Source organism: Macrosteles quadrilineatus, unplaced genomic scaffold, assembly GCF_028750875.1.
Source record: "Macrosteles quadrilineatus isolate MER2022 unplaced genomic scaffold, UCM_ALF_1.0 Scaffold_1__1_contigs__length_201487025, whole genome shotgun sequence".
In the NCBI taxonomy this organism is placed as follows: Eukaryota; Metazoa; Arthropoda; class Insecta; order Hemiptera; family Cicadellidae; genus Macrosteles; species Macrosteles quadrilineatus.
Genome location: NW_026542594.1, coordinates 135,816,219 through 135,830,668, shown reverse-complemented (window position 1 = coordinate 135,830,668; position 14,450 = coordinate 135,816,219). Strand labels below are relative to the sequence as shown.

At 37.5% G+C, this 14,450-nt stretch overlaps 2 protein-coding genes across 2 annotated transcripts in view; one reads left to right on the top strand and one right to left on the bottom strand.

Annotated features, from left to right (window-relative positions):
* LOC128985429 (nucleolar complex protein 3 homolog) overlaps nt 1-5,515 on the bottom strand; it is a 58,186-nt gene extending 52,671 nt beyond the window's left edge. Inside the window, exon 1 of the mRNA XM_054404911.1 lies at nt 5,347-5,515. Within this exon, the coding sequence (XP_054260886.1) occupies nt 5,347-5,355 (9 nt within the window). The 5' untranslated portion in view covers nt 5,356-5,515. The remainder of the gene's footprint in view (nt 1-5,346) is intronic.
* Nucleotides 5,516-7,252: 1,737 nt separating this feature from the next.
* On the top strand, nt 7,253-14,075 carry LOC128982878 (triokinase/FMN cyclase-like). The gene is made up of 5 exons (XM_054401929.1): nt 7,253-7,342; nt 9,033-10,506; nt 12,866-12,927; nt 13,074-13,188; nt 13,544-14,075. The coding sequence occupies exons 1-5, from the start codon at nt 7,329-7,331 to the stop codon at nt 13,979-13,981; spliced, it is 2,103 nt and encodes a 700-aa protein (XP_054257904.1). The 5' UTR covers nt 7,253-7,328; the 3' UTR covers nt 13,982-14,075.
* Nucleotides 14,076-14,450: the final 375 nt, after the last annotated feature.

The following is a 14,450-nucleotide window of genomic DNA, read 5'->3' as shown; positions in this document are numbered from 1 at the left end:
ACAAAGCTTAGCGGGGATTTGAAGGATTGGCTACCTTTTTGGGCACAATTCAAAAGAATAGATAATGACGAGAATATTGACGATATTGATAAATATCATTATCTTGTACAGGCTACTTTAGCTAATTCTAGGGCTCGTCAGCTGGTTGAAAGCTATCCTGCTACCTCTGAGAACTATTCCAAAGCTTTGCAAAGTCTTAAAAGTCGTTTTGGTAGAGATGACCTTCTCATAGAAGTGTATGTTAGAGAGCTTTTGAAGTTAGTTCTGAGTAATTTAAACAGTAAGGTAGAAGTTTCTTGTATTTATGATAAACTGGAAACCCAGCTAAGAGCATTGGAGACATTAGGAGTAACAACTGACAAATGTTCTGCTATGTTATATCCTCTTATAGAGTCTTGTTTGCCCGAGGAACTGTTGAGAGCTTGGCAGCGTCACTCTGGCTATGAAGTTGATGCTGAACTTAAGGATAGACTTGATGGTTTGATGAAATTTCTGCAAAAGGAGGTTGCTAACGAGGAAAGGATTACCCTAGCCGCATCTGGTTTTGAAGATAGTAAGCGACCTAACCTACAGCCTAAAGTAAGTAAATCGACTGTATTTCGACCTAATCCTAGTTACACCAGACATACTGAAATGATGCCGACAGCTGCTGGTTTAGTTAACCCAACGATGTCTGATAATTTAAATACTAAAGACGTTAAATGTATGTTTTGTGGTTCTAACCACTTAGCTGAAAACTGTAAAGACAGTAAATTGACAGTAGATGAGAAGGTAAAAATCGTTGGAAAAAATCGTTGTTGTTTTACTTGCTTGAAGTATGGTCATAGGAGTGCGCAATGTAAAGTTAGAGTAAAATGTCCTAACTGTGGAAGGAGGCACACTGCTGTTATGTGTAGGGCATCTGCTGCAGAAGGAAGTTCATTGAGTGAACAATCAGGCAAAGAAAGTTCTCTAGCAAACAATGTTCACACAGAAGTGTTTTTACAAACCTTTTTAGTAAAAATTAGAAACCAAAATCGAGAGCGAACAGCACGTGTTTTAATAGATACGGGATCACAACGGTCTTATATTTTGAAAAATACAGCAAAGGAATTTGGCTACGACATAGTCAGAAAGGAGAAGCTAGTTCATGCTTTATTTGGTGGCACTAGTACTGAAACAATTGAACATGCGTGTTATAAGGTTAGACTAAGTGACTTAAATAACAGTTATGCCTGCAATTTTGACGTTCTTGATCAAGATGTAATTTGTAACGAGGTTACAGCAGTTAAGCCTGGTCCTTGGTCCATTGAGCTTGGAACACTGGGAATTAATGTAACAGATGGAGACGGGCCTATTGAAGTTCTGATAGGGGCAGACGTTGCCGGGAAACTTTACACTGAGAAACGATATTTGCTTTCCAACGGGTTAGTTGCGATGCATACTTTGTTGGGCTGGACTTTAATGGGAAGAACCACAGTTGAAGGTAATAGCAGGTCCAGTTCTATGGCAGTAACTTCTTTACTATCCCCTATTGATAATAAAACCATTTCAGATTTGTGGAGTTTGGATGTTTTAGGAATCAATGATCCAGTGGAGGTCAAGAGTGAATCTTCAGTTAAAAGTAGAACAATGGAACATTTTGTAGAATCTGTTTCAGTGGAAAATGATGGCAGATATCAGGTCAAATTGCCATGGGTTGAAGATCACCCGCCGTTACCTACTAATTTAAAAGTAGCACAGAAGAGACTCAGTAATCTTACAAATAAACTTAATTCTAGTGGATATCTTAGTTCATATCAACAGGTGTTGTCTGACTGGGAGGAATTAGGTATCATAGAGAAGGTTAACGATGCTGATTTGGAAATTGGTCACTACCTACCGCATCGACATGTGATAAAAGAAAACAGTCTTACCACGAAATTGAGACCTGTATTTGATGCATCTGCTAAAGAAAAGAATCAGCCCTCGTTGAACGATTGTCTAGAAAAAGGTGACAATCTAATTGAATTGATTCCGTCCATATTAAATCGTTTTAGACTACACAGATATGGAGTTGTTGCTGACATCGAGAAGGCTTTTTTACAGATTGGTGTACATATGGATGATAGAGATTTTCTTCGTTTTTTGTGGATTAATGAAGATGGTCAATTGGTTGTTTACAGACACGCTAGAGTGGTTTTTGGAGTTACCTGTAGCCCATTTATGCTAAGTGCAGTAATCAAACTTCATTTAGAAAAAACATTAGACTTGATAGATTCTGGATCGTTAAACTACTCAAGAAAAGTAGTAGAGACGCTGGCGAGAAGTTTCTATGTAGATAATTGTATGGCAAGTTTTGATGACTTTTCAGATTTGAATCAATTTGTAGATCAAGCGACTTCTATAATGAAAGATGCTAGATTCTGTCTTCGGAGTTGGGAGTACACAGAAATTCAGAGTTTTAAAAATGATTCTACTTTGACACCTATCTTAGGTTTAAATTGGAACAAAAATACTGACATGATTGAGTTGAATTTTGAAAACTTTGAGTTTAAAGAGCCTGAAATAGTCACAAAGAGATCTATTTTGTCTTTTGCTCACAAGTTGTATGACCCCATAGGTATAACTTGTCCTGCTACACTCTTGCCTAAGATATTGCTGCAGAAAACGTGGGAAAGTAAAATTGGATGGGATGACAAGGTTTCAGAAGAGTTGAAACTTTTGTTTTTAGATTGGGCAAAGCAACTTGAGGTTTTTTCAAATTTGAAAATTCCAAGATATTTTGGGAATGAAATCGGAGGGAATATTTCTTGGACAGTTCACTGTTTTTGTGATGCAAGCCAGGACGCTTATGCGGCTGCGGTTTTCCTGAGGGGTGAATCTAATGGACATACCACAGTTCAATTAGTTCAAGCGAAGAGTAGAGTTGCACCTGTCAAGAAGATGACCATTCCTCGGCTGGAGTTACTGGCGGCTACCATTGGCGCTCGTCTAACTGACAACGTCTTAAAGAGTTTAGGATTTGAAAATGTCAAAACATTTTATTGGACCGACTCAACCACCGTTTTGTCATGGATTCGTCGAGAAGATTACTGGGGAGTGTTTGTTTGGAACCGAGTAAAAGAAATAAGATCCCTTAGTAACATTGAATCTTGGAATCATGTTCCAGGCCATATGAATCCAGCTGATTTGCCGTCACGTGGATGTTCTCCTAAGCAGCTAGTGGAGTCGAAATGGTGGGAGGGACCACAATGGCTAAGAAACTCATCAAACTTGTGGTCTAACCAAAACTTCATTGATGATTGTGATGAGAAAGAAGTAAATTCTGAACTTAGAAAGATTAAATCAACTACAAAGATTATGATGAATTCAAAACCTGAACCAGATTGTTGGTATTACAGATATTTCTCCAGATTTGATAAAGTCGTCAGATTGGGAGGCTGGTGGGAAAGACTCATAAGACTATTGAAACAGCTTCTTCGCAGAGTCTTAGGAAGAGCTAGTTTGACTTATGAAGAATTTTTGACCGTTTTGTGCAGTTGTGAATCTGTCATAAATAGTAGACCCTTGACTTACATTTCAGAAGACAGCCATGACATGGAAGTTTTGACGCCAGCTATGTTTTTGAATGGTACGAAGGAGTATGGAGTTATTGATTTGGGCCAGATCAACTACACAAATTTGTCTCGACGTTGGAACTTTAAATTAAAATTAAAAGAAGATCTTGAACAAAGATTTAGAAGCGAATATTTAAGTCAATTGGTGTTACATTCGAAGAAGAAGAAATTTCGTCAAGTGCAAGTTGGAGAAATTGTTTTACTTGGAAGCGACAATACCAAACGGATGGACTGGCCTTTGGCGAAGATTGAGAAGATACTTCCTGGAAAAGATGGCAACATACGTCTTGTGGAAATGAAAACATCAAAAGGAACAGTGCTGAGACCCATACAACATGTGTTTCCACTTGAATTGGTCCAGCAGAAAGACAATCAAGATGGTAATGAAACATTCGAAATGGAAGATGAACAAGTAGCTGAAGGTGTTGGTCGTGAACATGATCAACCTGTTTACACACAAAGAGGAAGAAAAATTATACCCCACGAAGATACCTGGATTAATAATTAATATTTTGACTTTGCAAGTCAAAAGGTGGGAGAATGTTGGATATAGTATAAAAACATTTCATTTAAATAATCTATGGTTTATATTTTGTATTGTCTTTTCCAGCTGCTATGAAAATATGAACTTTTATAATTTTGAAACATATGATTTTTGAATGAATTGTTATGTTGTGATTACAGAATAGTTTGGTAGCATTTTACTATGATTGAGTAACTTTTCTTTTGTGAATAATTAAATTATTTTCTGCTCATTATCTAGTCTATTTCTCTTTCCATTTTTGACTTTTAACATAGGTACTTTAATGTAAAATGTACCTAAATATATAATTTGAATAATAATGTTAAAAACATAGGTAGTAACTTATGTTAAGAAAAAATCTAACAGTTTAATTAAGTACCTAATCAATAAGCTATAACTTATCGATTGTTAACACTTCAATATTTTTAAGCGATACCGACTATATAGTATTTATAGCTTACCGTACGTTAGCGCAGATAAGAAACTGCACCTACCAAATTATGCCCGTGGTGGTACGCGCCAGAGTGGCGCAGAACGGGGTTGAAAGGCGCGGGTCGGAGCGAGGCCTGAGCTGTCAGTTATTCTGCAATTTTTATTGGTTATTGTGCGAAAATGGAGTAGACAAAAGAGCAATTCAATTTTAACTTCAAATATTCACCACTCAGCAATAAATAACAAGCCGCAGCGCACGCTAATTCACCACCACTCCTTGAATCATTAAATCACACAGCTCGGTAAAAACACAGTGTAGCATGGAGGTCTTTATCTTGTTCACTATCTACTGCGGCCCCTAGACCGCCACAACATGCGTCATGGGAAAAGACTTGCATGGAGATAGGCCTATATGTGCAACGACGCTCCTACCCGCACATTTTCACCATGGTATTTAGTAACGACAGCGCCACGCATGGTGGGACATAGGGTTTAGTCAGTAACAAGACTACAAGATCGCTTCACTCATCCATTCATACTATAAGCTTAAAATAGGTACAGTAACTTACACCTACATTCGTATGTCGCCATTTCAAAGTAAAGTAGCCTAGCCTAGGTATTAAAAGTATTAGAATATACAGCACCCATGTGTACGTGTACGCTTGGATACACTAATAGTCTTTCTACTAAATAGAATCATTATTTTATAGTATGGTAATTTTAATAGGACTCATGCATTTGATTTGAAAAAAATCTTTTAAGTTAGGCCTATTGAGCCGAATTCTTGGGCTTAACCTAACTTTTACTACTTACGACAGTCATTTTTTAGCGTTATTTCTTATTTAACATCAGTTTATTAACCATATAAATTTTAATTTTTTGTGTGAGTATTTATAAAAAACAAAATTATAAGTTAACCATCAAGAGTTATTGAACTCGTGGGAACAATAAAAGGCACAAGCTCGTTTACAGAAAACATAACCTAAACCCAAAACTGAAAACGAAAACACAAACCACAAACGAAAGATTGCTGACAGATTGTGTTTCTGTTTGTAGCAAAAAAAAGCAGTACTGTGAGTCATCATATAGCTTAGACGCTACTGCAGTGCAGTGCAAATAGGCATAGAATAAAGATGTGCCCCATGGTATAAAGTGACCTCAAGCTGTGAAGTAGGAATCAAGATTCAAGATTTTGTTTTTTCAGTACTGTCATCAAGCCTAAGTATATAGAATAACATTAATTAATGTTGTCTGTAAGGCGTTGACCATTTTGATACGCTAGTCAAGTCCAGTTATGTTTGAGTACGCTGGTGTCGACTAAGATTTTCCAGATGAACTTAAAATGTCAAGGCTTTGTCCTGTTTATAAGAAGTGGCCTAAAGATAGGCTAGAAACATGGTGGAATTCCACCATGGGCTAGAAAGCTATCGTCGACAAAAGCATACATATTGTTTATTGTGTCTCCTGTGCCTGTGCTGTCAAAAAATACAGAAATAATGTTGTTTTTAGGGCACGGTTCTCAGTTTGGCTTCAGAAGCTACCCAGGAGACAGGGCAGGGCCACCCAGGATGCCGTGGGCGATCTAATATCCCAAATCTTGAAGGCCTTTGAGATGAGGTCCTATGCTCAAGTTAGCTTCTCTGACACAAGTTATGCCTTCGATTGTGTTGATCACTCACAATTCAGAGAATTTCAGAGTTCTTTCTTACAGAATTGCATTTCTATAGCATTCAGGGCTGGGGAAGGGTGCTGCCTTGAAACTTTTTTTTTTAATCTTATCGAAAGAATAGCAGACAAACTGTGTATATCAATGGTGTTAAATCTCACGTGGTTTACTTGAGATATGTGCTGTTCACCAAGCATTTGCCCTTTGTTATTTTTTAGTTATCGATTCACATCATAAATTTACAATTGCGGGGGAAATTTCCAAATATCCCCCGATGGGTAACTTCCCAATCTTCCCATTATTCACATTATAAGTAGATCTGGGCCTGGCTACATGGAGGTTTCAAAATCTGAACCACGTTTAAATTGGTAAAATTATACTAATACGAAACTATTATTTTTAAAATAATGTTTATTAAGAAAAATAAATACCGTACTAATTCTTTAATACCTTTCTTTAAAATGGCAACCATACGAATGTAGGTATTTTAAGCCAAGTATGGATGGAGACGAGTGTAGGATGAGTGGGGTGATCTTGTAGTCTTGTTCGTGACTATAAGGTTGACTTATTCCTTAGACAAAGCTGTTAGTTAATTCAGCCAATGATGGAGCCAACGATATTTCCCCTGTAGGTAACTAAGGGACCTACAGTTTATAGTGGAATCCGAACCACATTTTTGCCTTGTAATTAACGAATTGGTATAATTATCAGGATGATAGTACTCTGGATATAATCATAGTGCTGGATATAATCATACTTAATAGTGCGCACGTTAATCCAAACTAGGGAGTATCGCATCCGCAGTGTATGCTTATAAATATCCACAATTTTTGAGCTCTTTATTACAGGATGACGCCACCATAAAAATGGTGAAAATTTCCAAAAACCCCAGAAATTTACCAGGGCAATTTCCCAATCTGCCCATTGATATTATTAGTATATCTGAGCCTGGCTACATGGAGGTTTCAAAATCTGAACCAGATGTTTAAATTGGATAAATATTACTGCCAATACAAAAACTATCATCTGCAAAATAATGTTTACTAAGAAAAATAAATAGTGGCACCTTTTCACTCACCTTATTTGAAATTTATTTATTTGAGAAAAAACCTAGGAACTCAATTTCAATATGGAGCTTGAAATGTAATATTTACAGCACTTCTTCTAAACTCATATTCTCACCCTGAGTTATGGAACCCTACATTTGATGTAGATTACAAGAAACTGGTTCACAAAGCAAAATGTATAGTATGGTACTAAATAGTGTGAATCTATGGGTTGTGTCGTAAGAGCTTCTCGAAAAAGTCAGGGCTTGCAAATGCAAATACAGAGTACAGTATACAATTCAACCCTTTTAACCCAGGGCATAAAAATAGTCATACGTGTGTGTTTTTTATCTTGTTTATTTTCAACATCTTATGAACACAACAACCTGAATTACTAAAAAATGGTTTATGAGGATACATACACTACATGAACACCCAGTAAAGATAAGTGAAAAGAACAAAATAAAAACAGGATTTGCATTCAATCTATGCGGGTACTGTCACCAGGCAGGGAGACCATAGCTCTGCCCAACTGTCTACCATGCTTAAAATAAGAAAACCAAGTGTTCTAAGTTCTAACAAAGTAGTTCTAAGCTCACCTCCTAGACCTCAGGATATGTCAGGTACATTGTTAATTAATTTTTATTGAGTTATGCAAACAAATTAGCATTAAGTGGTTTTACTGTTATAATAGGCCAAATCCGTCAGATGTATGATGTATCAACCTTTTTCAGATGTTATCAAGTCTTTTTAAGCTACAGTAGGGCCTACTTTAATTACCGGTACCATCCGGTATTATTATTATTATTATTATTATTATTATTATTATTATTATTATTATTATTATTATATATTACTGTTTTTACTTGAAACTATGAGAATGTATATTTCGCTATTTTTAACAAAAAATATTTTTTTTAATGGTGTAGTTTTGAATGAAACCCAGAATTTTAGTAGACTGGACATTTAAAACAAGTGTGCATCATAGAACAAAATATCAAGTACCAGGTTTGCTGCGGCGGGGGTATTTTTCCATTGTAATATCAACGCAAACCCAAATAATTCAAACATAGTAAATACCAGCAGTTACCCGGCGCGCGTTGCTGCGCTTAATAACTATTATCTTAAATGGTAATTTCTTCTTTACGATGAATAATATTTTCTTCATAAGGATAACATAGGAACTTTAAAAGCAACTGGGGCAGAGCCCAAGGGACATTTTCACAAATTTAAGATCAGTTGGCACACATACGGGACACGCTCTTTCCAATGAGACGTGAATATTCAAAATCGGTTAAAAAGGCTGAGGCGTTCAACCGTTCAGTCTACAAATTTCGTGTTGGCTTTTAATTATAGGCTACAAGGTGTCCTACGAGAGGTGTCTCAAATTCTTGACGGAAAAACGGCTTAACGTACAAGGATGAGGTAAAATTATTTCCCGCTAGATCGACCCCAAGGAATAACGTAAAAATATTTTTATTTTTTCCCCATACAGGGTGTGCCAAAAACTGAGGGTCACTAGTTCGAATCTCGGAATTTTCAAATGTAAAAATATGTCATGTTATACATTAATTTAAAGGTATTTAATAGACAAACATTTTGGCGAAAAGAGAAATTAATTATCTTTTTCCGTTTGGAAAAAAATTAAAAATAATTTTACATTATTTCTTCGGGTCGATTTAACGGGAAATAATTTAATTTGATCCTTGTACGTTAAGCCGTTTTTACGTAATCAATTTGAGACACCTCTCGTGGGACACCCTGTATAGATGAACTATTTATTTCAGATTTAGTGAAATTAGTATAAAAACGTCAGTTCAAGATCTTATTGACCCCTACAAAAGTGAAGTGAGAGAGTTTAAAAAGAAACAAGTCAATGAAGAGATTGCACCACTTTTTGGCAGAGAGAACTTAGTCACTAAATACTTGGAAAGTGTTGTATTGCAAAACAATAATCTAATTCTGTTAAAAACCCACAAAACTATTCTAATGAGAAATCACGAAACAATCGTAGACCGTGTCATGTTGTTGTCTGGAGGTGCCACAGGAACAGATCCTCTGTACTCCGGCTCCATCGGACAAGGCATGCTGACAGGAGCTGTGTTTGGTGAACTTAAGAAATCACCCCCATCTCAAACTATTCTAGAAGTCTTACGCATCATAGCTTCAAAGAACAAACAAGGCATATTGGTTATTGTATCAAACAATCTCGCAAACAGATTGAATTTTGGCTCTGCCTGCCAAAGTGCAGCACAAGAGGGTATAAAGACTTTGTTGGTCAGTGTTGGTGAGGACGTTTCTGGGGTCTGTGTTTCAAAAACAGTTGGAAGAAAAGGCCTTTGTGGCATAAAGTTTTTGTTCAAAATAGCAGGAGCAATGGCAGAAGGAGGTAAATCTTTATATGAAATATTTCAAACTATAGAAAAACTAAAAGGTAAATCATTAGGAACAATAAATGTACAAATTCGTCTAGATAATATGGTTATCGGCTGTGATTGCAAAGGAGAATCTGAGAAGACGTTTCCCTTAGGAGATACTTTTGACAGTGAGGGGGATGATGGAAAACTTAATTTCATAGCCAAACAGGCATTGTACCACATTTTTCATCCATGTTCATATTTTTCTCTGCACATATCCAAGAAGGACCAAATTGCAATTATCATAAACAATTTAGGAGACTTGTCTGACTTCCATTTCAGCCTAATTATTAAAGACATTCTTGAACAAATAAAGGTACTAGACTTCTCAGTTAAAAGGCTTTACACTGGTAGATACTCAAACTCAGGTTCAGCGGGATTTTCAATTAGTGTTCTTAAAGTAACAAGTGATATACTTGAATTGTTAGACTATCCTACCAATGTTAGCTCTTGGAGTAGTGAATTTGCTGTTCCTTCAGATGATATAGATAAAAGAGTAATTTTGGATTCACCTTCAACTGCTGCTTTAAGTACAATAAATTACAAAAAATGTATGGGTCCAAAGTTTACCAAAACCGAAGCCTCCAACCTATTGAATGTTCTTTCCAACGCTGTTGTGACTATTGAAAACATGGAAGAGTATCTAAACAAACTAGACAGAGACAATGATTTTGGTACATCAGTGAACAAATTTGCAAGTGCTATAAAAATGGAAATAGAAAACAGGCGTTTAACAATTGTATCACCTTATCAAATTTTGGATCAGTTGGCACATTTAGCTGGATTTTCCATGGGTGGCGTTGCAGGTGGAATATTTTCCATTCTCTTTTCTTCTGCTGCTCAGGTATGCTGTATTTAATAACAAATAAGTATATTCTTTTGGTTTAAAACATATAATCTAACATTGGCAGGCAATATTAACCAGCTAGGCCTAGAGTAAACTTATAACAGTTTTCAGTTATAACACAGTAGGTATATGTTCTATTCACAAAAAAAAGTTTTTTAACAGCTTTTATTAGTAAGATTATTATTGACACAAGAACAAAATGTTCAAGAGTCGGAGTGGTCGGTTAGTGGCCAGTGCATACATTCTTTGACTATTGATACAACTAGCCTAGACATTCCACCTCAATGTTAAAGTTGTCGCCAGCATTTCATCAAAATGGTTGTAGTTTATGTGGGCCACCAACAGATTGCACTGTTCTAAATTACTAATCTGTTAAATATTAATAAAATATAAGAACTTTTTTACCAAGTCAAACTGGTGGAACGACTAATTTTAATGACTAATGTTTAAGGCTACTAAATGCACACACCCGTGCGCTTATCATCCGGCGATCTGGTTGACAAGCGACTAAGTTGATGATTGAACGTTTTATTGCTAGGGGCCACAGACTAGGATACCTAGCACTTTCAATCAAGGAGGAAATCAATCAAAATTTGGTGGGGATAGATAAGATGTGTTTTGTTCTGGTTCGAGCTTAGTTGCACTTGGGCCATCTAAGTGTGTACCTAAAGCCCCCCATACTGGGTGATTTGGTCGCCCGTCGTTGAGCGATTTTTAGTGATTAGATCACCGGTGACCATATTGCCTAAATATTGCCCAATATATGGAGTTGTTTCGATCGGATTGCCAAACTGACTGGTTGGTGACTTTTTTTATAAGGCTCGTCACATACTGCGTCCGGTCCGGTGAAATCGGATCAGGCATGCCGGATCAGGTAAATTCGGAAACCAATCGAAAACCATTAATTCAAATGGAAGTGCCCACACTGCATCAGGTCCGGTGCGTCAGGTGCTCTCCGGTAAAATTATTTCGGTCGAGAAGCGATAGGCTTCAATCAAGCTTCCGGGGGAACGGGACGATTGGCACACATTTTTGGATCTTCTGCCCATGGCAGTATTGGCACAATCATTTGAGCGTAATAAGTAGGGTCAACTCGCCTGCTTGGAAAAGGCACGATTGGCACAACCGCTCGTCCAGGTAGACGCCATCGAACGAGGGAAAACGGGAAGTTTAAAATTCCCCGTCTACTCTGCTACGACAGTCATTTGCCGGTAATATCGCGTGTTTTCAAAGGTTAAGTTAGGTTAGGTTAGGTTAGGTTAGGTTAGTGTAGTTGTATTTGGATCCAGCTAGCGCAGTGACCGTAGCTGCAGATTTGTCGTGCAAACTTACACCATTGATGAAGTAATTGCTTACTCTAATAAGCACTACAGCAGGGAACTTGTAGGGACAAAACAATTTCCACTTTCCCGCATAATGGCTACCTGCCTACTACCTCCTTACCGGTCTGTTGTGCCAATCGTGCCTTTCCGAACCTTACAGGTTGACCCTTCTTAATCCCCTCTAATTATTGTGCCAGTAGTGCTATTCCAAATCGGCTAAAAATTTGTGCCAATCCATGGCCAATCGTTCTACGGCCGCTTCCGGCGCCGGAGAGCTCGCGCATGCGCAGACGACTTCTACTCACCACGTAGCAGTAGACGTGTTTTTTGGCGATTGTTTACTTATGCTGTACGTTTTGTTACAAAATGTCATTAGAAGAGAAATTGATTGTGCAAGTGCTGGAGTAACCTGTGCTATACGACCTGGGCCATAAGGGCTACTACAACTTAGTTATTAAGGAAAATATTTGGGAAGAAATAAGTGATCAATTTAATACTACTAGCCCTACTATGATCTCTTCTTCACTGTCACTCATTGTTAAAATTAAATTTTGTTAAAACTAACTAGTTGTTGATTAAACACTTTTTCAACTAACAGTATCCGCTGTCCTCGCATAGACTGGTCGCCGGAACTGGAACGTGTGATGCAGTATGTGGAAATTTGCCGGATTCGGCGAAAAACACCGGATCAGAATAAAACGGACCGGAGGCAGTGTGTGACGAGCCTAAACTGATTGCTCGATTTTCCCTGGCAATCCACCAAATCTCCGGTGATTCAGAGATCGCTGGGTCTGGGCAACAAGATTGCCAGATCTGTGGGACCGAGCAATCATATCGAGAGATATTCTCTCAATGCGTCCACACTGATGTCTGACCGGCGTCACCTGGTGTAGTATTATAATCTTTATAATTTTGTTGTCCTACAGTAGCACGTTTGTGGAGGCAGCCAGGTGTGTGCAAGGGAGGGTTTCCAACGATTCACCTGAGTTAGAGTGGTACTAGGTATGAGTATACATTACACATGTATTTGCCAGGTGTTCTTGAGAGCCCCTCCTAAGGCTCCAGTAGACCTGAGCATGTGGGTGGAGGCAGCCAGGTGTGTGCAAGGGAGGGTTTCCAACGATTCACCTGAGTTAGAGTGGTACTAGGTATGAGTATACATTACACATGTATTTGCCAGGTGTTCTTGAGAGCCCCTCCTAAGGCTCCAGTAGACCTGAGCATGTGGGTGGAAGCGGCCAGGTGTGCAAGGGATGGTCTCCAACGATTCACCAGAGTTCAACCTGGCGATGGAACTATTCTGGACGCCCTTGACCCTTTTGTTCAATCTACTGCAGAATACTCTGTTAAGGGACTGGTAAGTGTCTTTAAAATTAAATTTAATAGGTTTGACGTAGCATACTAATATTAACACATTTTATTAGTTAGAACAGGAATATGGTTAGTAAAGTAGAAATTATTTTTGTAAAGAATAGTTAAGCAAGGATATGCACCGATACCTCCAAGGTAAAATTGATCACTAGACACAGTAAAACCCTTTTAATTGGTTTAATAACATTTAGGCCTAACTATTTTTTTTTTCAAAACTAAGTGTTTGAGAGTTTGAATACATGCAACAGGCAACATACATATGATTATTCCAATTAAGTGAAAAACCCTAAAACCTTAAGGATACTTATAGGATGTTAATAAATTATGTAACCTTTTTTCAGAGCAAGAGGGTGGCATCAGCAATGAGAGGTGCTGAGGGTTCAACTAGGAAAAGTAAGACATTACCCAGAATGTCAGACAGCTCTACAGTGTTGGGAGACACACGTGACCCAGGAGCTCTGTGTCTGGCTGCGGTCCTGCAGACGATCTTCAGCAGCATCCAGCTGGACCTGGCGGCAGCGGAGGCTGAGGTTCAAACAAGAACAAACCTCTACACAGAGAGTCATACAACGTTACTTAGAGGAGAAACCGTCAAGAGTTCAATCACTTTGGCGCATTCACATCGTGAGAGAAGGAAATCACCCCACACATCCATGGACTCTAGACCTAATGAATCTAACATTCTGAGTGAAATCCAATCAGAAAATATGAACCAGTTAAACATGTTGTTTGCGGATATTTCTAAGGAAATGGAATTTGGAATATTGAATGACAATTGACTTAATAAAATAAATATAATTGTGGCTAGTACTGTATAATCAAATTTGCTATTTCACTTCTTGGATAAAAAAATCAATGTTTACTTTAAGCCCCTCTTGGACAATTTTCTTTTTTTCGTATAGCCTATTCATACAAAAGTAAAAAAGTCTTAAATTTAAGAAAATTCCGATAGTTTAAATACTGTAGCAAAACATTAAATTAAAAGATAGTTATATTCTACAAATACAAAACAAAACAACTATGTATTGGCAGTAGATAAAAGAAAACAATTCGTATGTTTTATGGTAGCCTACTTATTATTCTGTTCTATGTTGTGAAAATAATATCCGTCACTACCCAATTGGTAAACTGCACTTATGTGTTATTGTTAATGGTAGTGCCTTTGGAATTTGGACTAATTTTGTATAAAAGGGGTTCTCTATTCTGGTATGTACCTTTACTAATCTCGTTTGGATTAAGTTAGGCCTA